General features: G+C 38.0%; 1 protein-coding gene across 1 annotated transcript in view; it reads left to right on the forward strand.

Moving 5' to 3' along the window:
- Positions 1-25,708, forward strand: part of Lrrk (Leucine-rich repeat kinase) — a 540,691-nt gene that overhangs the window by 440,551 nt on the left and 74,432 nt on the right. The window contains exons 29-31 of the mRNA XM_080286185.1: positions 22,377-22,607; positions 23,717-23,928; positions 24,414-24,624. Of these exons, the coding sequence (XP_080142311.1) occupies positions 22,377-22,607; positions 23,717-23,928; positions 24,414-24,624 (654 nt within the window). The remainder of the gene's footprint in view (positions 1-22,376; positions 22,608-23,716; positions 23,929-24,413; positions 24,625-25,708) is intronic.

The raw sequence follows: 25,708 nt of genomic DNA on the forward strand, positions 1-25,708 counted from the left end.
GGGGGAGTGAGTTGGGGGGAGGGTAGTCAAATAGTGGGTGACAGAACAACTTGGAGGCTTTTTGTCTGCAGCCACCCTTTATGGAATTAGGGTGTCGGGCTATAGATAGATAGATAGATCAACTTTTTTTAATGTTGTGTGATAAAGTACAACTATTCAGCTTTAAAATGACACCAAAATTAACATTCCATCGTGAAAAGTGTATTTACACAGCAATCAAAGAAAAATATTGCGACACGAAGATGTGGGTCCGCGCGAGAGCAGCTGGCCTTAGCATAGATATTAATTTGCCCAGCCCAGAAACCTGATACAGTTAAAAGTCCAGAATTGTCAAGAATGTGGACAGGTTGATATTTGAATCTTCCTTCCATGTTCTGATTCAAACCATGCTACAGTTTTTGACCTCTGAATAGCTGATGTATGCTGATGGCAGGTTGAGTGCCATCTGGGTCACATGGGGTTAACATGTCTTTGTTTACCAGTATCTTCTCATCCTTGACTTCACACACTCCTCTCTGTGACTTTCAGTTGTATTATACTCTGTTATTGCAATGGCTTGCATAAATAGAAGTTGTGAAAATTCAGTGTTCCTGAGAGTAGAAAACATAATGCTTTAAAAATTTTGCTAAAGCCAAAATCATATGAAAATCAAATTGAGGTGTTTGTGTGCAAACTGTATGAACAAAGCTTTGAGAAAATTACAGATTAACTTGTGACACCAAGAAACAGCATTATAAAGTTTTGAAATTTTGTGCTGGCAGTGATATTTACTGTATTTTTCAGTAAGCGTTTACATCATCTTTACAAATTGCACTGATACAGAGCAACTTCATTGAGTGATGAAAGTTAAATCTTTGTGTGTAAGGCTAGAAGCAAGAGCATTGCATTGATATAGAGTAAGTTCAGTGAGTGATGAAAGTAGAATCTTTATACGTAAGGCCAGAAGCAAGAGCAGTGTTGACTGTTTAGATACCAGATGGGTTTGTCCAGTTAAGGGCAGATCACCTACAAACATACAATCAGCACCCCATCATAATCACAATCTGTTTATCCAGGAGGAACAAGAGACATGGGAAAATCTGTTTTCTTTTTTCTCTGTCTTAAGTGTATGAAAGTCACTCTGAGGTTTTAAGCATAAGTTTGTGAGTCCAGGCACAAGCACGTATGCTCAGTGCAGACGCATTGTGACCTTAGCAGATTTTATGATGATGATGATGATGAAATTAAGTAGAGATTCAAACTTTCCATCTAGAATTTAACTTTCATCCCAGAGTAGAGGGCTGTATTTTCTTAATGATTTCCGGCATGTACTTACCCAGCCAGAGCGAAGCAGTTTGTTTGTTTATTTTATTTATTTATTTTTTTACAGTAACAGAACAGAGGAAGGAAAAACAAATAAATAAAAAATTAACCCATACACCAGGTTACAGGTGTCCTCCATTCATAAAAAATCTGTAACAGTTGGACTTCAACAGCCACAGGTTGAAGTTTGGGGGGAAACCACTTTGGGAAGTGAGTTCCAAAGAGATGCAGTTTGGAGAATAAAAGGATTTTAATAGGCAGAAATTCTGCAAGAGGGCATTGTGACAGTCCATTCATGAATGCTTCCAGATGCTCATGTAGCCTGGGGGAAGGCATGAAGAGATGGCACAATGGATGCAACTTTGAACATTTACCATAAAAGTACTGTATCTGTAACATTCCTTCTTACTTCTAGGGGAGGTAGTTAATTTGTAATAGTAGGGTTATTTATAATTCTCTTTCACTCACACACACACACACACACACACACACACACACACACACACACACACACACACACACACACACACACACACACACACACACACACACACACACACACACACACACACACACACACACACACACACACACACACACACACACACACACACACACACACACACACACACACACACACACACACACACACACACACACACACACACACACACACACACACACACACACACACACACACACACACACACACGGAGAAACAGCCGAAGAGAGCAGACGTCCCAGCCATCGCTGCTAACCTCAAGTAGTTTCAGGAATTTTGTCTGTCCTGTCTCCTAAGGTCTTGTTTTAAATTTAAAATAATGAAAGTTAATAGACTACCAAAAATGTAAAGATTTATTGGCTAGACTGTACATGAATGTTTGTAGTTTTTTTCGGTAACAGCTGTTTTGGTATTTAAGCAAAATCAAACATGGCCAAAAATGTAAACAATGAGGGACTAGAATTTCAAGGATTTGATGCAAATACCAATGTCATGGACCTGGTTAAAACATTAATTATGAGGATTAGTGAACTTGAAAAGAAAGTAGAGAATCTAGTGATAAAGGATGTGTCTGTGAATACGGAAACTACCATACAGAGTTTGATCCAAGCCAATGAAACAGCGAATGAAGAGATTAGGAATTTGAAGCGGGAAAATGTTGAATTGAGGAGGAAACTAGAAGAGAGTACTAATAAAATGGAGAAGGTGAGTAATGTATTAGAAGAACATAAGGCAAAGTGGGCACACGTAGAAGAAGAACAGAAAGAAGTGTTCAGCTTAAGAGAGATCATCCAGGAAGAAAGGGAAATGAACAAGAAAGAAATGGAAGAAAATGTAGTGAAAATACTGAAGAAAAAAGAGAAAATAGTGAGAGAAACTGTAGAAAGGAGCAGATGTGTGGTAGTATTTGGAAACAGGGAAGAGGAAGAAAAGGTTAGGTTCGTAAGACTCGAGAGAGACATGAACCTGGTGAGAGGAATATTAGGCAAGATTGACCCCGAAGGAGACAAGTGGGTAAAAGAAATTGAGGAAGTAAGGAGGATAGGGCCTTATAAGAAAGAGGAAACAAGACCAATGAGAGTCAAGTTTACATCAGAAAGTGTAATAAATGAGATACTTAAAATGACCTGGAAATTAAGCAAAGAGGCGGGGATGGAAAATATTATAATAAGAAAAGATCTGAATGAAGAAGAAAGAGAAGTTTTAAAATCATTAAAGGAAGAAGTAAAGGAAAAAAATGATAAGAGGACAGAGGAAGAATGTAATACTTTTTTTTGGAGAGTATTGGATATGAAAGTAAGGAAATGGTATTTAAGGAAATAGAAGTGAAGGAAACTAAGGGGGATGGTTGTGAAAGATCAGAAGTTGAGGAAGTGGTACGGACAGAGAGTAGGAGAGAAGAGGGTATTAAAAACGTCAAAAATAATTTGAAGGTGATATATACTAATGTTGATGGTTTCATATCGACAAGGATCGAAATTAATGATTTCTTGAGAGAACATGAACCTGATGTCATGTGCTTTGTAGAGATCAAATTAAGAGAAGATATTGATGTTCATTTGGGAGATGGTAAATACAAATTGTGGAGAAAAGACAGAAAAGAAAAAAAGGGAGGAGGAGTGATGATAGCAGTGAAGAACAACATAAAAGTAGATACACTGTACGTGGAAATGGGAGAAGGCAGGGCTGAAGTGATATATATGAAATTAGAAACTGGAGAGAATGTTAAGAGAGATATGGCGGTAGTGTATGTTCCCCCAAAGACGAGAGCATGGAAGGATGACGAATACCATGAGATGTTGTTAGATATGGCTAGCTATTTGCAAAAAATAATTGAGAAAAGCAATAATATAATTTTGGTGGGTGACTTTAATTGTAAAGAGGTGAACTGGGAGGAATGGTACTCGGGAGGCGGTGAGGATTCGTGGGGCACTATGTTATTAAATATAATAATGAATAATGTGATGACGCAATGGGTCAAAGAAGAGACACGGTTTCAAGGTGAGGACATACGAGCAAGGTTAGATTTACTGTTCACCAAAGAACCCAATGTAATAGAATCATTGGAATATCTCTGTCCTTTAGGAAAAAGTGATCACGTGGTCATTGAGTTCCAGATGTTAATAGGAAACGTCGAGCCAAGAGACGAGCTTCATAGACGGGGAAGATACAACTTTGGGAAAGCAAATTTTACAGGATTGAGAAACTTTTTTGAAAATGTGGATTGGAGAAAATTCAGAGAAACAAGAGAGATACAGAGAAAGTAGGATATCTTTCTAGACCTCTATAATTTGGGAGTGGAAAAATTTGTACCAAGAGTAAGAGGAAAAGAAAACAGGAAAAAGGAGTGGTTTAATTGAAGGTGTATGATAGCCAAAAAAGAGAGAGATAAGGCGTGGAACAATTGGAGAAAGAGAGGTAACAACAGAACAAGGGAAGAATATAAAAGAACAACAAATTAATACACAAGAATATGTAGAGAAGAAGAAAGGAATTTTGAAAAAGGTATAATTGACAAATGCAAGGATGAACCCAAACTGTTTTATAGATTTGTTAATGGCAAACTGAAACAAAAGGAAGGAATCACCAAACTGAAAGCAGAAGGAGAGGTCTTTAAGGATGCGGTAATGCAAGCAGAAATAATGAACAACCGTTTCTAGTCAGTTTTCACTAAAGAAAAGGAGCTTGTGGAAGGGGAGGGAGTGATTAGAAATGTTCCGGTGATGAAAGATATAAAAGTGGAGGTACAGGAAGTGTATAAATTATTGGAAACTCAAGATGTAAGGAAAGCCCCAGGACCTGATGGAATTTCTAATTAGGTACTGAAGGAATGCAGAGAACAACTGGCGGATAAAATTCACAGTTTAATCGTATGCTCACTGGAAGAGGGGAAAGTGCCAAAAGAATGGAAGAGGGCAAATGTGGTACCAATTTACAAGGGAGGAAACAGGGAAGAACCCCTGAATTATAGACCAGTGTCTCTAACCAGCATGGTTGCAAAATTGTGTGAGAGAACCCTGAAAGACAGATGGATAAAATATCTGGAAGAGATGAATATTTTGGCTGAATGTCAGTTTGGATTCAGAAGTGGAAGGTCATGTGTTTCTAACTTGTTGAGCTTTTACTCAAGAGCGATTGATGTGATACAGGAGAGAGATGGTTGGGTGGATTGTGTGTACTTAGACTTAGAGAAGGCTTTTGACAAGGTACCTCATAAGAGACTAATGTGGAAACTAGAATATATAGGAGGACTAAAATGGAAACTTCTGGAATGGATGAGAGACTTTTTGAGAGACAGACAAATGAGGACAGTAATAAAGGAAAAGATGTCTGGATGGAGGGATATAACAAGTGGAGTCCCTCAAGGCTCAGTGTTGGCGCCAGTAATGTTCCTGATTTACGTAAATGATATGGTAGATGGAGTGAACAGTTATGCAAGTCTGTTTGCTGATGATGTAAAGATCTTGAGGAAGATAGAGGTTGAGGAGGATTGTAAAATACTGCAGGAGGATTTGGATAGGATACACAATTGGAGCCGGACGTGGGAAATGAAATTTAATGTAAAGAAATGTAAAATATTGGAAATGGGTAAAAGTACCAGGAGACCATCACTGAATTATTTTTTGAGTAATGAATTAATCACAAAAAGGAGAGAAGAGAAAGATTTGGGAGTGCTGGTCCAAGATAGTTTGTCACCAGAAAAGCACATTAACAAGATAGTTGGAGAGACTTTTAAACTCTTGACTAACATAAGAGTAGCATTTCATTATATGGATGAGGAAATGATGAAAAAATTGATAGTGGCCATGATCTGCCCCAGGTTAGAATATGCAGCGGTAGTGTGGTCCCCACACAAAAAGAAAGATATAAACAAGATTGAGAGAATACAAAGAACAGCAACCAAGATGGTCCCCAGTCTGACAAACCTGTCATACAGAGAGGCTGGAAAAACTGGATTTGCCTTTGTTAGAGGAAAGGAGAAAGAGGGGAGACATGATTGCGGTGTTCAGGACCATGGTGTGGGAGTAGATAAAATTGACAAAGAAGATCTGTTTGTATGGGATAAGAGAGCAACAAGAGGACACGGAATGAAATTGAAAAAGTCAAGCTGCTTGAAGGATATCAAGAAATATAGCTTTCCTTACAGAAGTATAGACTTATTGAGTAGCGTGGACAAAGAGATCGTCCAGTCTAAAACTTAAACGAGTTTAAAGCTAAATTTGACTTATTGAGAAACAGCGACGGAAACCCACGAGCATAGTACATTCCATGTATATCACAATTAGGTATATTAGGTAAATACTTAAATATTTGGAACGACTTAGACAAAGAGGTGGTGCATGAGAAAAACATTCATGTGTGTAAAGGTAGACTTGATAAATGTGGATATGGAGACAGGACAACACGAGCATTGCTCATTTCCTGTATACTACAAATAGGTAAATACAAATAGGTAAATACACACACACACACACACACACACACACACACACACACACACACACACACACACACACACACACACACACACACACACACACACACACACACACACACACACACACACACACACACACAGTTCAGAAATGATACAGAGACAATAAGACAGGCAGACACTCTGATAGATCATAGCAGTGATATTGAGGAGAAGATAACCCAGGTGAATGAAGCGATGCAAAGCTACAAAAATGATGTGGAAACCACATATGCTAAAATGGTGAAGGTAAAGAAAGACTTGGAAACAAGAGTTGAAGAAAAAAGCATTAAAAAGGAAGTGAAGAAAATAATCCAAAACAATCCAAAATTGGTCAAAGATTCAGCAGACATCAACAGATCTATAGTAATCACTGGTATAGAGGAGGAAGAAATAAAAAACAAGATTTTGAGAGACAAAAAGGAGATGGCAAATGTAATGAGCATATTGAAGGAAGTATCAGAGGAAATCTGTAGTAAAGACACAGAGGAACACAAAAGGCTAGGTAAATATGAGAGAAATAAATCAAGGCCACTGAAAGTAACCTTCCAGATTGTAAACACTGTGGAGGAAATACTGAAAAATGCAAACAAACTTATGGAAAAAGAGTACTTCAAAAATGTTGGATAAAAAGATGCCTAACTCAAGAGGAACTTGGATTACTGAAAGAGAAGAGGGAGGAGGCAAGAGTAAAGAATGAGGGAAGATAGAGGAAGAGAACACATTTTTTTTTACAAAGTAATTAGATTGCAGGTTTGAAAGTGGAGGAATAAAAAGGAGGAAGGTAGTAGACCCAAGTCATGACAAATATGTAAGCAAGATGATTAAATTGATGTACTCTAATTTTGATGGAATGGTACCTAAATTACTAGAGATGAATGATTATATTAAAGAAAAAGAACCACATATTGTTTGCCTAACTGAAACAAAATTAATACCAAGGATATCAAATGATACCCTAAACCTAGAGGAATACAATATATGGAGAAGAGATCAGAACTCAAAAAAAGGAAAATCTGCAAGTCAAAGAAATAGAACTAGATGTACCCTCACAGGTAGAACTGATCGCAGTAGAGATTGGTACATCTGAAGGGAAAGTAATTGTGGCAGATTTATGCATGCCACCCAGATCAAACATTTGGGAAAAAGGCAAATATGAAGACCTGGCAGAGAAAACAGTTCAAAGTTTAAGAACATTACTACATAGAATGGAGGAGAAATCTGAAAGAATTATACTAACTGGAGATTTCAATACAAATATAAATTGGAATACTCAAGATATAAAAAACCAGGAAAGCTGTTGGGACCAAAAGCTCCTGGACCTTGTGCAGGAGTTTTTCCTAACACAACATGTAGAAGAAAGCACCAGAAAAGACGACTTGACGTACCATCAGTACTAGATCTTATATTTACAAGGCAAGAAAATGATACTGACAATATATCACCCTTCATTCGGCAAAAGCGACCATGCAGTGTTAAATTACAACTTCAGGATTGCGTATGACGTAGTTAATAGTTCGTTTCATTTTGTTTCGTTTTTAAAGGCTCCAACATGCTTGCATGCATCGGCCTTGGTCATTTAATGGCGGCCCTCCATGCTGCATGATCTATTGCAGCCTCCCTGTTCAGTCCCTTAACCCAAAGGTCACACTTAATGACCTCATCCCATGTCTTTCTCGGTATACCCCACCCTCAATATTAATACTTCTCACCTTCCTCACCCAATTATCATCCCCCATCCTTTCCACATGCCCAAACCATCTCAATCTACCTCTCCTCATCACAACACCAATACACTCCAATCCCATCCTACCTCTCAACTCTTCCATCATAAACCCAGCCCCCCCAGACCTTGCACGCAGGGACGCACTACACGTCCACTTAATCATTGTCATTTCTGTACATCTGAGCCTGTGAATATCCTCCATTACTGCCCAGGTCTCACTAGCATACAGCATTACACTCCTAACACATGCTGCATACAAAGACCCCATAGCACGTAGGAAGAGTCCTCTCAATATCAGGAGAGGCAACAGCTCCCTGAACTTCTTCCAACCACTTCTTACCCTAGCCACAGAGATAGCTCCAGCCCCACCTCCAGCACACAACATGTCTCCCAAATAACAAAACTCTTCTACACACTCAAGAGATTCACCAGTAAGTTCAGTCCTTTCATGCCTGACAATCTCCACCTGCTTTCCCCGACACGCTGCACACATAAAATCAGTATTATCTCGCAGTCTACCTCTGATAGCACTACATCTCTTGTGCACCCATTTATCACAAACACCGCACAAGATGGAATTACTTCCCACGCCCTTGTGGCAAACTGCACATGGCCACTCTCCCTCGTCTTTCACAGTACTGCCCCCATCCTTAGATATCATCACTTTTGTTTTATATGCATTTACCCTTAAGCCCTTGTGCCCCATACCATCTCTCCACTTCCTAAACCTTTCCTCTGCCTCCCTTTCGTTCTCTGCAATCAACACCAAATCATCAGCATACAACATCTCCCACGGGAGTCCGTTTCTAAAGTCACGTGAGAGGGCTTCAAGTACCATGATAAACAACATGGGACTCAGAACTGACCCGTGATGCACACCAGTGTTCACGGAAAGCTCATCACTCAAATCTCCATTCACTCTTACCTGGGTGCGAGCACCCACATACATACCCATAACCACCCTAACCAGCCACTCCTCCAAGCCAAGCTTTCTCATTGCCCACTGCACCATCTCTCTAGGGGCTCTGTTAAAGGCCTTTTCCAAATCAACAAAACCAAAATACAAATCCCTTTTCTTACCAATATATTTTTCCTGAAGCTGTCAAACAATGAATATGGCACCAGTGGTCCCCGTACCTGGCATAAACCCAAACTGAATCTCCTCAATATTCACTCTTTCTCTAATCATACCTTCTATAACTCTCTCCATTACCTTCATTATCTGATCTAAAAGCTTTATACCTCTATAATTTCCTCTTTCCAGGGCATCACCCTTCCCTTTATACACATTTACAATAACACTCTTCAGCCAATCATCTGGGATAACACACTCATAAATAATCATATTTATCAGGTCAGTGACTAACCTCACCCCTATATCTCCTGAGGCCTTCAACATTTCGGCAGTCAACCCAGGCACACCTGCTGCCTTCCCCACCTTCATCCTGCCTATTTCCTCACTCACAGTAGCAGCATCAATCAAAGGCCAAGGGCCAAACAATAGTAATGAAAGTTACAAAAAGAGCCTTAATTACAAAAAGGGGAACTATCATGACCTAAAGAAATACTTTTTTGAAATAGAGTGGGAAAAAGAGCTTAAAGGACAAGATTTAAATGTTATATAGAGAAAATTCTGTAAACTTTATGAAATAGGAGTCCAAAATTACATTCCTCGGCACAGAGAAGCCGAAATGAAAATAAAGAAATAGTTTAATAAAGAATGTAAAAGATCAAAAGAAAAAAGAGACTTGTTATGGAATAGATACAGAAGACACAATACTGAGAGGGTATATAACAACTATAAACAGGCAGGAAGTGAATACACAAGAATAAGGAGAGAAGCCTAAAATCAGTTTGAGGAGGACATCATAAACAAAAGTAGTAATTAACCGAAGCTATTTTACAGCTAGTGTACATCCGAAGCAAAACCAAAATAAAAGATAAAATACAATCCTTTGTGGATGAAGGGATCCTAAATACACAAGTCAAAGATGTTTGTGAAACACTAAATAAGAATTTCTAATCAGTTTTTACAGAAAATAATTTTGAGAGGAATGATATGAAACATGCATGCCCAAACATATTACCAGATATATGAATATCAGAAAAAGAAAGACAAGAGGAGTTAAGTATTTTAGACAAAGGAAAACCAAATGGTCCAGATGAAATTTCATGTTGGATGCTACATGAATGTGCAAAGGAGTTAATTAGACCATTATCCTTAATATTCAAGGAATCCTTGGGTCAAGGTAAACTACCTGATATTTGGAAGAAACCAAACATTTTTCCCTTATTCAGGAAAGGGAATAGACAAAATCCACATAACTACCGACCAGTATCACTAACTAGTGTTGTAAGTAAGATACTGGAAAAACTGATAAGAAACGTTTGGGTAAACCATCTAGAAGAACACAACATGATAACAGAAAGGCAGTTTGGTTTCAGAAAGGGAAAATCATGTGTTACTAATCTGTTGAGCTACCATGACAGAGTTGCAGAAACATTACAGAAAAGAGAAGGATGGGTGGACTTCAAGAAAGCTTTTGACAGAGTACTGCACCAAAGACTTTTATTGAAACTGTACCATTAAGGAGAAATCTGAGGCAAACTGTACTGTTGGAAGCAAGATTTTCTCAGAAAAAGGGAAATGAGAGCAGTACTAAAGGGTAATTACTCATCATGGAGAGAAGTGACCAGTGGAGTTCCACAGGGCTCAGTGCTGGCACCAGTTATTTTTTATAGTATATATAGATGACATAGATAATAATATTGGAAATGAAAGCTATTTAAATTTGTTTGCTGATGATGCAAAAATACAAAGGAGAATTACTAACACAGACTCTTGTAAAGAGCTACAAGAAGAATTAAATAAGCTTCATGAATGGAGTAATACATGGCAAATGGAATTCAGTGTGGACAAGTGTTATGTAATCAAGTTTGGTAAAAGTGAGAAAAGACCAGATTGGGATTATAAGTTAGGAAGTAGAATGCTACACATATCAGAAAGAGAGAAGGACTTAGGTGTGATTATCAGTAACAAACTATCTCCGGCTTACCACATAAGTGAGAAGGTATGGAATATGGATACCCTTCTTGCAAATATGAGAACAGCATTCACATACATAAATGAAGACATGCTGAGAAAGATAATAACATCTTTCATCAGACCAGCCCTGGAGTATGCATCTGTAGTCTGGAATCCTCATCTCAAGGGACACATAGATAAGATTGCAAACGTTCAAAGGACCGCAGCAGGATGGGAACCAAGCTTAAAGGATCTTAGCTATGAAGAAAGACTAGAAAAACTGAATCTGCCAACACTACAAGAGAGAAGGAAAAGAGGAAACATGATTGTGCTATATAAATGCATATCAGGGAAGGAGAAAATAGACATAAATGAATATATACCCAATGGGGAAGCATCAGCAAGAGGACACTGTAAAAAACTGCATAAAAAAAGAGGAGATAAAGACGTAAGGAAATTTAGTTTCCCAAATAGAGCAGTTAATCAATGGAATACACTACCGAATGAAATAGTGTGTGCCAAAATAATTCATAAATTTAAGGAGATGTATGATGAAAATGGTTTAAGACACGGGACAGTACGAGCTTGACTCATTCCTGTAAAGATACAGTTAGGTAAGAACACACACACACACACACACACACACACACACACACACACACACACACACACACACACACACCTCTCTCTCTCTCTCTCTCTCTCTCTCTCTCTCTTTCGCTTCAAACTGGCTTCTCTTGGCAACAACTGGTTATACCTAAACAGTATCTTTATATGAGTCAAGTTCTGTACAAGGTTAAGTAAATGGTGTTCTAAAATAATAGAGCAAGTTTAAGCAAAAGTTATGCCCAAATAACAGAACACAGCCAAATAGAACAAGAATGTGCTGATCAAGTCCCAGCTGTTTTTACTACAGTACCACAGGCGAGTAAGATGCATTATTGTAAGAAAAACTTTTTTTTTTTTTTCTCACTATTAACACAAGAGGACCACCAAATTAAGTGAAGCAAATATGGAAGGAGCTGGGAAAAGGGAAAGGGGTAGAAAACATGATTTTTTCTACCAGGAATTGGTTGAAATGGAAACATGCAGCAAATTAGTAGAAAGGGTAAACAGATTGGGAAGGGCATTTCAGAGAGAAATGGATGAAATTAAGAAGCAGTTGCATATGCAGAAGGAGGAATATGAAAAATTAGTAAAGGAATTATACAAGAAAGACACAACAGTAGATGTGCTGTCAGTTGAGGTGTGTTCACTTAAAAGGAAGATTAACACTTAAAAGGAAGATTGGTGAAATGGCAAGTACAATTGTTAACTATGAGAGTATTATGGAGGGGCTCAAAAATGATACAGAGACAATTAAGCAAGTAAGTAGTCTGATAAACCAAAATAGTGATATTGAAGAGAAGATAACCCAGCTGAATGAAGTGATGCAAAGTTATAAACATGATGTAGAAACTGTGTATGCTGAAATGGTGACAGTAAGGAAAGACATAGAAACACGAGTTGAAGAAGAAAGCATTAGAAAGGAAGTGAAAAAAATAATCCAGAACAACCCAAAATTGGTGAAAGATTCAGCAGATATCAATAACTCTAAAGTAATCACTGGTATAGAGGAGGAAGAAATATAAAACAAAATTTCAAGGGAGAAGAAAGAGATGGCAAATATAATGAGCGTATTGAAGGAAGTATCAGAGAATATCTGTATTAAAGACATAGAGGAACACAAAAGGTTAGTTAAATATGAGAGAAATAAGTCAAGGCCACCGAAAGTAACCTTCCAGAGTGTGAACACTGTGGAGGCAATACTAAAAAATGCAAATAAACTCATGGAAAAAGAGGAATTTAAAAAATTATGGATAAAAAGATGCCCAACTAGAGAGGAATTGGGAATACTAAAAGAGAAAAGGGAGGAGGCAAAAACAAAGAACAAGGAAAGATCAGAGAAAGAGAAGAGTACCTTTTTTTTTAACAAAGTAATTGGATTGCAGGTACAAAAGTGGTACATAACCAACAGGGAACAAAAAGGAGGAAGGTAGGACTCTCAAGTTATGGCAAGTATGTGAACAAGTTGGTAAGGTTGATGTACTCAAATGTAGATGGAATGGTGTCTAAATTATAGAGATAAAAGACTACGTCACAGAAAAGGAACCACACATTATTTGCCTGACTGAAACAAAAGTAACCCCAGACATATCACGCGATACCCTAAACTTAGTGGAATACAATATATGGAGAAGAGACAGAAATTTAAGAAAGGGAGGAGGAATTATAATCTTAACAGAGAAATATCTACAAGTCAGAGAAATAAAACTAGATATACCATCACAAGCAGAACTGATTGCATTGGAAATTCACACATCGGAAGGGAAATTGTTTGTGGCAGATTTATATATGCCATCCAAAACAAACACTTTGGGAAAGAGGTGAATATGCAGACCTGGCAGAAAGTACAATTCAGAGTTCAAGAACATTATTACATAGAATGGAAGAGAAATTTGAAAGAATTATAATAACTGGAGACTTGAATTCAAATATAAATTGGAATACTTTAGATGTATAAAGCCATGAAAGCTCTTGGGATCAAACGTGCCTAGATCTTGTGCAGGAATTTTTCCTAACAGCATGTAAAGGAAAACACCAGAAAAAGAGGACTTGACGATCCATCAGTACTAGATCTTATATTCATCAGGCAAGGAAATGAAATTGACAGTACCTTCGGCAAAAGCGACCATGCAGTATTAAATTGTAACTTCTGGATTGTGTATGACATTACCAGCAATGAGAGTTACAAAAAGAGTCTGAATTACAAAAAGGGCAACTATCGTGACCTGAAGAAGTACTTTTTAGAAACAGATTGGGAAAAAAAAGTTAGAGGACAAGATTTAAACATTATATATAGAAAATTCTGTGATCTTTATGAAATAGGAGTCCAATATTACATCCCATAGCACAAAGCAACAGAAATGAAAATAAAGAAATGGTTTAATACACAATGTAAAAAAATCAAAAGAAAAAAGAGACTTGCTTTGGACTAGATACAGAAGACACAATAGTGACAGGGCATATAACATCTATAAACAGGCAAGAAACGATTATACAAAGATAAGGAGGGAGGCTCAGAGACAGTTTGAGGAGGACAATATAAATAAAAGTAGTGGTCAATCTAAGTTTTTTACAGCTACATCCGAAGCAAAACCAAAGTTTAAGATTAAATACAGTCCATAATGGATGAGGGGATCATCCTTACACAAGAGAAAGGTATTTTTGAAGCACTAAATAAAAATTCCAATCGGTTTTTACAAAAGAAAGAAATTTGGGGAGAGATGATATGGAACATTCATGCCCACATGTATTACCAGATATACAAATATAAAAAAAAAAAGTACAGGAAGGATTACGTAAAGTAGACAAAGGAAAAAACAAATGGTCTTGACAGAATTTCAGGTTGGGTGCTACATGAATGTGCAGAGGAGTTAAGCAGACCATTGTATTTAATATTTAAGGAATCCTTAGGTCAAGGTAAACTACCTGATATTTGGAAGAAAGCAAACATTGTTCCCCTATTCAAGAAAGGGAATAGACAAAATCCACTCAACTACCAACCAGTATCACTGACCAGTGTTGTACTCTAAGATATTAGAAAAGGCGATGAGGAGAGTTTGGGTAAAACATCTAGAAGAACACAGTATGATAACAGAGAGGCAGTTCAGTTTTAGAAAGGGAAAATCAAGTGTTACTAATCTATTAAGCTACTATGATAGAGTTACGTAAACATTACAGAAAAGAGAAGGATTGGTGGACAGTATCTATTTAGATTTTAAGAAAGCATATGACAGAGTACCGCACCAAAGACTTTTATGGAAACTGTACCATCAAGGAGGTATCCAATGCAATCTGTACTGTTGGATGCAGGATTTTCTTAGAAAAAGGGAAATGAGAACAATATTAAGGGGAAATTACTCATCGTGGAGGGAAGTAACTAGCGGAGTGCCACAGAGCTTGGTACTGGCACCAATTATGTTTTTAGTATATATAAATGACTTAGACAGTAACATTAGAAATGGAAGTTATCAAAATATGTTTGCGGATGATGCAAAAATTCAAAGGAAAATTACTAACACAGATTCTTGCAAAGAGCTGCAAGAGGAATTAAACAAGCTTCATGAATGAAGCAGTAAATGGCAAATGGAATTTCAATGTGGACAAATGTCATGTAATGAAATTTGGTAAAAGTGACAAAAGTCCACATTGGGGTTATAAGTTAGAAAGATCAACCTTACACATATCAGGAAGAGAGAGGGACCTCGTTTTCATTTTCGTTTTTAAAGGCTCCAGCATGCTTGCATGTGTCGGCCTTGGTCACCTAATGGCGGCTCTCCACGCTGTGTCTGTCCCCCTTTATTAATACTGAAGATTATTAATACTGAAGATGACCTAGGAGTAATTATCATTAACAGTCTATCCCCAGATTACCACATCAGTGAGAAGGTACGTAACATGTATACATTGCTTGCTAATATGAGAATAGCATTCACATATAAAAATGAAGATTTGTTGAGAAAGATAATAACATCATTCATCGGATCTACCCTGGAGTATGCATCAGTAGTATGGAATCATCATCTCAAAAAGCACATAGATAAGATTGAAAAAGTACAAAGGGCAGCTACAAGATGGATACCAGGCTTAAGGGAACTAAGCTACAAAGAAAGAGAAAAATTGAATCTGCCAACATTACAGGAGAGAAGAAAAAGAGGGGACATTCATTCATTCATTCATTGCCAGACGCCATGTATCCCAGACGGGGTGGCCAATGGCTTAGAGTTAATTGTTTTACAGGGAGGGGCACTAATCCTCCACCAACCCCACTTGACACGTAGGGATGCCAACAGCATCCGGTGTTCCCAGACGGTCACCCATCCAAGTACTAACCAGAGGGGACATGATTATACTATATAAATGCATCTTAGGGGAAGAGAAAATAGACATAAATGAATATATAACGTATGGGGAAGCATCAACAAGAGGACACTACAAAAAAATACATAAAAAGAGATACGATAAAGACGTAAGGAAATTCATTTTCCTAAATAGGGCAGTTGATCAGTGGAATGCACTGCCGAATGAAGTAGTGTGTGCCAAAAGTATTCACAAGTTTAAGGATATGTATGATAAAAATAATTTATTGCACAGGACAGTACGAGCTTGACTCATTCCTGGAAAGGTACATTGCACGGGACAGTACGAGCTTGACTCATTCCTGGAAAGGTACATTGCACGGGACAGTACGAGCTTGACTCATTCCTGTCAAGGTACAATTAGGTAAGAACAGTTAGATAAATGCACACACACACACACACACACACACACACACACACACACACACACACACACACACACACACACACAAAACAAGAGGAGACAGAATGAAATTGAAAAAGTCAAGCTGCTTGAAGGATATCAAGAAATATAGCTTTCCTTACAGAAGTATAGACTTATGGAATAGCCTGGACAAAGAGATCATCCAGTCTAAAAACTTAAACGAGTTTAAAGCTAAATTCGACTTACTGAGAAACAGCGACGGAAACCCACGAGCATAGTACATTCCGTGTATATCACAATTAGGTGTATTAGGTAAATACTTAAATATTTGGAACGACTTAGACAAAGAGGTGGTGCTTGAGAAAAAATTCATGTGTGTAAAGGTAGACTTGATAAATGTGGATATGGAGACAGGACAACACGAGCATTGCTCAATTCCTGTATACTACAAATAGGTAAATACAAATAGGTAAATACACACACAGATGTGGTAGATGGAATGAACAGTTATACAAGTCTGTTTGCTGATGATGCAAAGATCATGAGGAGAGTAGAAGTCGAGGAAGACTGTAAAATGCTGCAGGAAAACCTGGATAGGATTCATGATTGGAGCTGGATGTGGGAAATGAAATTCAGCGCAAATAAATTTAAAATATTGGAAATGGGTAAAAGTACTAAGAGGCCATCACTGAATTATATGATGGCTAATGAACCACTCACAAAAGCGAGGGAAGAGAAGGATCTGAGTGCTGGTCCAGGATAGTTTGTCACTAGAAATATACATTAACAAGATAGTTAGAGAGACGTACAATGTCTTGACTAACGTAAGAGTGGCATTCCATTACATGGATGAGGAAATGATGAAAAAATTGTTAGTGGCCACGATCCACCCCAGGTTGGAATGTTCGGCAGTAGTGTGGTCCTCACACAAAAAGAAAGATATAAACAAGATCTATAGAATACAAAGAACAGCAACCAAGGTGGTCCCCAGCCTGGCAGATCTGTCGTATGGAGAGAGGTTGGAAAAGCTGGATCTGCCTTCCCTAGAAGAAAGGAGAGAGAGGGGAGACATGATTGCAGTGTTCAGGGCCATGATGGGAGTAGATAAAATTGATAGAAGAGATCAGTTTGTATGGGATGGGAGAGTAACAAAAGAACACAGAATGAAACTGAAAAATCCAAATTGTCTGAAGGATATCAAGAAATACATCCTTCCATATAGATGCATAGATCTGTGGAACAGCCTGGACAAAGAGACTATCTAGTCTAAAAACTTAAATAAGTTTAAAGCAAAATTTGACTTACTGAGAAAAGGAGATGGGACCCCATGAGCATAGCTCATTTCCTGTATATCACAACTAGGTAAATACACACACACACACACACACACACACACACACACACACACACACACACACACACACACACACACACACACACACAGGGCCATGATGGGAGTAGATAAAATTGATAGAAGAGATCAGTTTGTATGGGATGGGAGAGTAACAAAAGAACACAGAATGAAACTGAAAAATCCAAATTGCCTGAAGGATATCAAGAAATACATCCTTCCATATAGATGCATAGATCTGTGGAGAATCTAGTGATAAAGGATGTGTCAGGAAATACGGAAACCACCATACAGAGTCTAATCCAGTCCAACGAAACAGCCAATGAAGAGATTAAGAATTTGAAGAGGGAGAATGTTGAACTAAGGAGGAAACTTGAAGAGAGTACTAATAAAACGGAGAAGGTGAGTAATGTACTAGAAGAACACAAGGCAAAGTGGGCACACGTAGAAGAAGAACAGAAAGAAGTGGTCAGCTTAAGAGAGATCATCCAGGAAGAAAGGGAAATGAACAAGAAAGAAATGGAAGAAAATGTAGTGAAAATACTGAAGAAAAAAGAGAAAATAGTGAGAGAAACTGTAGAAAGGAACAGATGTGTGGTAGTATTTGGAAACAGGGAAGAGGAAGAAAAGGTTAGGTTCGCAAGACTCGAGAAAGACACGAACATGGTGAGAGGAATATTAGGCAAGATTGACCCGAAGGAGACAAGTGGGTAAAAGAAATTGAGGAAGTAAGGAGGATAGGGCCTTATAAGAAAGGGGAAACAAGACCAATGAGAGTCAAGTTTACATCAGAAAGTGTAATAAATGAGATACTTAAAGTGACCTGGAAATTAAGCAAAGAGGCGGGGATGGAAAATATTATAATAAGAAAAGATCTGAATGAAGAAGAAAGAGAAGTTTTAAAATCATTAAAGGAAGAAGTAAAGGAAAAAAATGATAAGAGGACAGAGGAAGAACGTAATACTTTTTTTGGAGAGTATTGGATATGAAAGTAAGGAAATGGTATTTAAGGAAATAGAAGTGAAGGAAACTAGGGGGATGGTTGTGAAAGATCAGAAGTTGAAGAAGTGGTACGGGACAGAGAGTAGGAGAGAAGAGAGGTATTAATAATGTCAAAAATAATTTGAAGGTGATATATACTAATGTTGATGGTTTCATATCGACAAGGATCGAAATTAATGATTTCTTGAGAGAACATGAACCTGATGTCATGTGCCTTGTAGAGACCAAATTAAGAGAAGATATTGATGTTCACTTGGGAGATGGTAAATACAAACTGTGGAGAAAAGACAGGAAAGAAAAAAAGGGAGGAGGAGTGATGATAGCAGTGAAGAACAACATAAATGTAGATACTTTGGAAATGGGAGAAGGCAGGGCTGAAGTGATATATAAGAAATTAGAAACTGGAGAGAATGTTAAGAGAGATATGGCGGTAGTGTATGTTCCCCCAAAGACGAGAGCATGGAAGGATGACGAATACCATGAGATGTTGTCAGATATGGCTAGCTACTTGCAAAAAATAATTGAGAAAAGCAATAATATAATTTTGGTGGGTGACTTTAATTGTAAAGAGGTGAACTGGGAGGAATGGTACTCGGGAGGCGGCGAGGATTCGTGGGGTACTATGTTATTAAATATAATAATGAATAATGTGATGACGCAGTGGGTCAAAGAAGAGACACGGTTTCGAGGTGAGGACACACCAGCAAGGTTAGATTTACTGTTCACCAAAGAACCCGATGTAATAGAATCATTGGAATATCTCTGTCCTTTGGGAAAAAGTGATCACGTGGTCATTGAGTTCCAGATGTTAATAGGAAACGTCGAGCCAAGAGACGAGCTTCATAGACAGGGAAGATACAACTTTGGCAAAGCAAATTTTACAGGATTGAGAAACTTTTTTGAAAATGCGGATTGGAGAAAATTCAGAGAAACAAGAGAGATACATAGGAAGTGGGATATCTTTCTAGACCTCTATAACTTGGGAGTGGAGAAATTTGTACCAAGAGTAAGAGGGAAAGAAAACAGGAAAAAGGAGTGGTTTAATAGAAGGTGTATGATAGCCAAAAAAGAGAGAGATAAGGCGTGGAACAATTGGAGAAAGAGAGGTAACGACAGAACAAAGGAAGAATATAAAAGAACAAGAAACGAATACACAAGAATACGTAGGAAGAAGAAAGGAATTTTGAAAAAAGGTATAATTGACAAATGCAAGGATGAACCCAAACTGTTTTATAGATTTGTTAATGGCAAACTGAAACAAAAAGGAAGGAATCACCAAGCTGAAAGTAGATGGAGAGGTCTTTAACGATGCGGCAATGCAAGCAGAAAATAATGAACAAACGTTTCCAGTCAGTTTTCACTAAAGAAAAGGAGCTTGTGGAAGGGGAGGAGTGATTAGAAATGTTCCGGTGATGAAAGATATAAAAGTGGAGGTGCAGGAAGTGTATAAATTACTGGAAACTCAAGATGTAAGGAAAGCCCCAGGACCTGATGGAATTTCTAATTGGGTACTGAAGGAATGCAGAGAACAACTGGCGGATAAAATTCACAGCTTAATTGTATGCTCACTGGAAGAGGGGAAAGTGCCAAAAGAATGGAAGAGGGCAAATGTGGTACCAATTTACAAGGGGGAAAACAGGGAAGAACCCCTGAATTATAGACCAGTGTCTCTAACCAGCATGGTCGCAAAATTGTGTGAGAGAATCCTGAAAGACAGATGGATAAAATATCTGGAAGAGATGAATATTTTGGCTGAATGTCAGTTTGGATTCAGAAGTGGAAGGTCATGTGTTTCAAACTTGTTGAGCTTTTACTCAAGAGCGATTGATGTGGTACAGGAGAGAGATGGTTGGGTGGATTGTGTGTACTTAGACTTAGAGAAGGCCTTTGACAAGGTACCTCATAAGAGACTAATGTGGAAACTAGAATATATAGGAGGACTAAAGGGGAAACTTTTGGAATGGATGAGAGACTTTTTGAGAGACAGACAAATGAGGACAGTAATAAAGGAAAAGATGTCTGGATGGAGGGAAGTAACAAGTGGAGTCCCTCAAGGCTCAGTGTTGGCGCCAGTAATGTTCCTGATTTACGTAAATGATATGGTAGATGGAGTGAACAGTTATGCGAGTCTGTTTGCTGATGATGTAAAGATCTTGAGGAAGATAGAGGTTGAGGAGGATTGTAAAATACTGCAGGAGGATTTGGATAGGATACACAATTGGAGCCGGACGTGGGAAATGAAATTTAATGTAAAGAAATGTAAAATATTGGAAATGGGTAAAAGTACCAGGAGACCATCACTGAATTATTTTTTGGGTAATGAATTAATCACAAAAAGGAGAGAAGAGAAAGATTTGGGAGTTCTGGTCCAAGATAGTTTGTCACCAGAAAAGCACATTAACAAGATAGTTGGAGAGACTTATAAGCTCTTGACTAACATAAGAGTAGCATTTCATTATATGGATGAGGAAATGATGAAAAATTGATAGTGGCCATGATCCGCCCCAGGTTAGAATATGCAGCGGTAGTGTGGTGCCCACACAAAAAGAAAGATATAAACAAGATTGAGAGAATACAAAGAACAGCAACCAAGATGGTCCCCAGTCTGACAGACCTGTCATACAGAGAGAGGCTGGAAAAACTGGATTTGCCTTCGTTAGAGGAAAGGAGAAAGAGGGGAGACATGATTGCGGTGTTCAGGACCATGGTGGGAGTAGATAAAATTGACAAAGAAGATCTGTTTGTATGGGATAAGAGAGCAACAAGAGGACATGGAATGAAATTGAAAAAGTCAAGCTGCTTGAAGGATATCAAGAAATATAGCTTTCCTTACAGAAGTATAGACTTATGGAATAGCCTGGACAAAGAGATCGTCCAGTCTAAAAACTTAAACGAGTTTAAAGTTAAATTTGACTTACTGAGAAACAGCGACGGAAACCCACGACCATAGTACATTCCGTGTATATCACAATTAGGTATATTCTTAAATATTTGAAACGACTTAGACAAAGAGGTGGTGCATGAGAAAAACATTCATGTGTGTAAAGGTAGACTTGATAAATGTGGATATGGAGACAGGACAACACGAGCATTGCTCAATTCCTGTATACTACAAATAGGTAAATACAAATAGGTAAATACACACACACCTGTTCTTGTACAGGGACATTCTGGCTGACTTCCTCTAAGGTAGAATTTCAGACAGATTTACTGGCACAGATGTTTGCTTTACCATGTAGGTCAGTTATAGTGTTTCATCTGAAGATTTTAGTGGGGGAATGGGTGATGACTTGTTAAAGTTAGTATTGAAAGAATTGAGGGTTGACAAGAATATTCTATTGTCATTAGGGTTATCTTGATTCTTACAGTTACCAGTCACTTCCTAATGAAAGTAGAGTGTGAATAATTAATAAATACACCAAAGGAAAGGATTTATGTTGATAATTTGCAACTGTAGAGGTTTCTTCATTGTAAAAGTTGGTTAAGATCATCTACAAGTATGGCATTTTGATTCTTTGTTTCACCATTTTGGAATTTGGATAATAAATCCAGAAATACCATTATCACAACCATACAGGATTTTTTACTGTTGATTGTATGGTGTCTGGTTCTGAAACTATTACAGTTTTGGTAAACATCATTTGATATTACTCATCTTTCCCTGGCAAGGTACTGAATGACCGAGGGCTTTCATCAGTGTTAGGAGGGCAAGCAGAGTGGGTTTGTTGGCAGACAGGCATGGAGCTGCACTATGCCCACACCACTCTCTTCCGCATGAGGGAGGTGCTGCCTGTTCATGGCCATGCTCCTACACCTACCTCCACCTCAACCCACCTGTATTATGATTACAAGAGCATGCGCTTTCTGGTCAGGCAGGAGGGAGTGTGGTCAGATGTGGAGGCAAGTATTTTGTCTAATTGTCAGTTAATCTGTACTTTATATATTAATCTGACTGACACCTTTCTTTTATTGAGAACCTGCCCACACAGGGTGATCATGAGATAAAAGTCTCCTCTTCTCTGTTCTTATACTCATACATATCGCTTGCAATGTCAGCCATATTTCTTCCTTGCCAGATAACTTAGCTATAAATTATTCAGTTTTGTTTTACCATTCAGCGGGAAACCATCATCTCATAACATCACCTAGCACTATGTTGTCAAACACTTATCTTCCTGTATTTTGTCCAGATGTTTGTACTACTTTAGTATGTCTCTATCCTCTCCGCAGTGCCACACTGTATACTTTTGCTCATATCAAAGCTTTTACATGAAATACTTAAAAGTGACGACAGGTAAGTGCCAACGTGCTGTAAAATAAAGATTTCAGCATTAACATACAGGAAAGACCCTCTCATTTATTTTAAACTTCCTCGTCTTATACAGTACAGTATATGCTCAGGCAGTAATTGTGAAATACTGTTTCCCTACAAAGATCACCCACCTTTTTGGATTTAAACTCCATTTTTCTTTGTTTCATAATTTTTGTTATACCCATATGTGTGTATTCACATTGAGTGTCTCCTATATACTGTTGTTGTATGTCATCTGTATTTCTTTTCCTGGTGCTGAAAAGGGACACTTTCATGTGGTGGCACTAATGTAACAGGAGGGTTCCACATCCCTTAGCTCTCCCTGTCCCTTAAAAAGAGGGTAGTAGACAATGTGAGAAGGGTGACTTCAGCCTGCAATCCACCGGGTTCATGTTCATATATGCCTGGGACCACAGCAACAACAACAACAGTTCTTTTTCCAATACATTGTTAAGTGCTTGAATCTTTGAAATTTCTTCCTTCTGAAGCATAGTAGCCTTTAGTATACCAGTATTAACCTTCAGCTAAGATTTTTCTTATCTAGCATGGAAATGAAATTATGTGTTGAATATAATAATAGTCTTTCAAAATTTTGATGAGAGAGAGAGAGAGAGAAGAGAGAGAGGGGGGGGAGGGAGAGAGAGAGCATATCCAATCAAAATAATGCATAACCTGTACAAAACTGTCTATATTTCAGGTGAATAACTGTGCAGTACTTGAGATCTGTCTACCAAATGAGGCTGTTGTAATCAAACGTCCAGTACAAGAGGGAGATGGTACGGATCAGGTGGGCGCCGGAGATATTCTGGCATGCGGTATCCAGAGTGTGGTGCTCGACCCAGCGCCAGAATGTGTGGCCAAGTTACTCTCACTTGCTGTTGACCACATTGACACTCTACTTGAAGATTGGTTAGTACTTGCAGTTACTCATTTTGGCTTCACACAGTGCTTTGATGTTGCAGTATTTAAGCTATTCTTGTACATAGCAAGTCACAGGGCTTTGGGTTAGAAAATGTCAAAATGAAGCGTGAATGTCTCTTGGACTAGTATTCATTTTCATATAGAGTACCAGTTCTGAACCCCTTCAGAATGATGACACAACTTATATTATTTTTGCCATGAAGGTGATAATAGAGGCAACATCAAACTCCTTCCAGTCACTAAATTTTTTTTTTCTTCTTTAAATACAATAATAAAATAACAATTACTTCATCCTAGTAAAGTGGTTAACTGTTATGCATTCACCATTGCTAGAAAAATTACTAGAAAAACTAAATGTAATACAAGCACTAGCAAAGACTAGGCCTGCAAGGCCTTAGCTTTCAGTCCCAAGTCCTTCTCTTGTCATGCAGGATTATCTTTCAACTCTTACTGATCCCTCTATTGTCATACAGGTACCCAACATTAGGAACACGATTTGTGCATACTAGCGAGGGGAAGTTCCTGGTGACACGCTTGGTGCCATGTCCAGTGTGTCTAGAGTGTCATGGGCAGCATGAAGGCCCAGGCAATCACCCGGGTGCACGGCATCTTCCTGACAACTGGGGCTCCTTTGTAGAAATGAACCCACTCTACTGCTCCATGACTGCCTCACAAATGTCACAGGTGAACTAACTACAGTAGGCCTGCTGTCATCTGTCTCATTATCAGGAAAATCTATTATTTCATTGTTTCAAATGTCAGAAGATTTTATGTAGCTGAGCATGGGTCATAACTTGAGAGTGTTAGTACTGTAACCATTAACTGTCTGTTGGCCAGGACAGCTCATGATATTCCTTTCTGCTAGCATTAGACAGGTTTATTCAGATGAGAGTGACTCCTAGAAGTTAGAGAGTGTGAACAAAAGCACTCATAAATAAGCATTTTTATTGCATGAACTGCTTTTCAGAAGACACCATTTTTATTTTTTTTTATTTTTTTATTATTTTTTAAGTGCATGGGTGTCACTTGTTTATGTTGGCAAAATGAAATAGAATCTTAACTTCTCAAAACTATTGAAGTACCTTGTGAAAGCTTTAATGCTTGCCTTGTTAAAAGTTTAAAAATGTTTAGGTCTGTTGGAGGTTGTGGGTGTCCATTAGATTTGTTTCTTTACTTCCATTAACTCTACTTATAATATTGGTCACATAATGTTGCTTTGTCTTTATTAGAAATAAGTATACTGTATTGTATTTTATGTCAGTCATGAGAAAGGGACAGGTGGGTAGGATGTGGAGTTAAAGTAGTCGTAGGAAGCAGTACTTGAGTTCAGTGCAAGGAAGAAGTTCTGAGGAAAGAAAGAGGGAGTATATTGAGATTAAGGAATATGTGAAGAGGTTGATAAAATGTAAAAAGAAGTAATTGATGTAAAGGAAAAATGAATGTGTGAGAACTGTTTAGGTAAGAGATACAAAGAAGTGTATGAATATAAAGGATGACATTGTAAGTATGCAAACAGAGATTTAAAAAAAAAAAAAAAAATAGAAAAAATATTTAGAAAAGCTGATAAATGGAAATGATAAGGGCAGAGTCCTGATGAGGATATGAGAGAGGTTAAAACAAGTTGTGAAAAGAGGAGTGGTGTTGATGAATGATGAAAGGCTGGGTATTTCAAACCTGATGTATGCAGATGATACACTGCTTGCTTTTACTAAACAGGCTGTGTGGAGTCTGGTTTGGTTTTGTGAATGTCTGTGAGCAGCATATTTTG

Source organism: Coenobita brevimanus, chromosome 14, assembly GCF_032717465.1.
Source record: "Coenobita brevimanus isolate Jiangsu-jjx chromosome 14, ASM3271746v2, whole genome shotgun sequence".
Taxonomy (NCBI): Eukaryota; Metazoa; Arthropoda; class Malacostraca; order Decapoda; family Coenobitidae; genus Coenobita; species Coenobita brevimanus.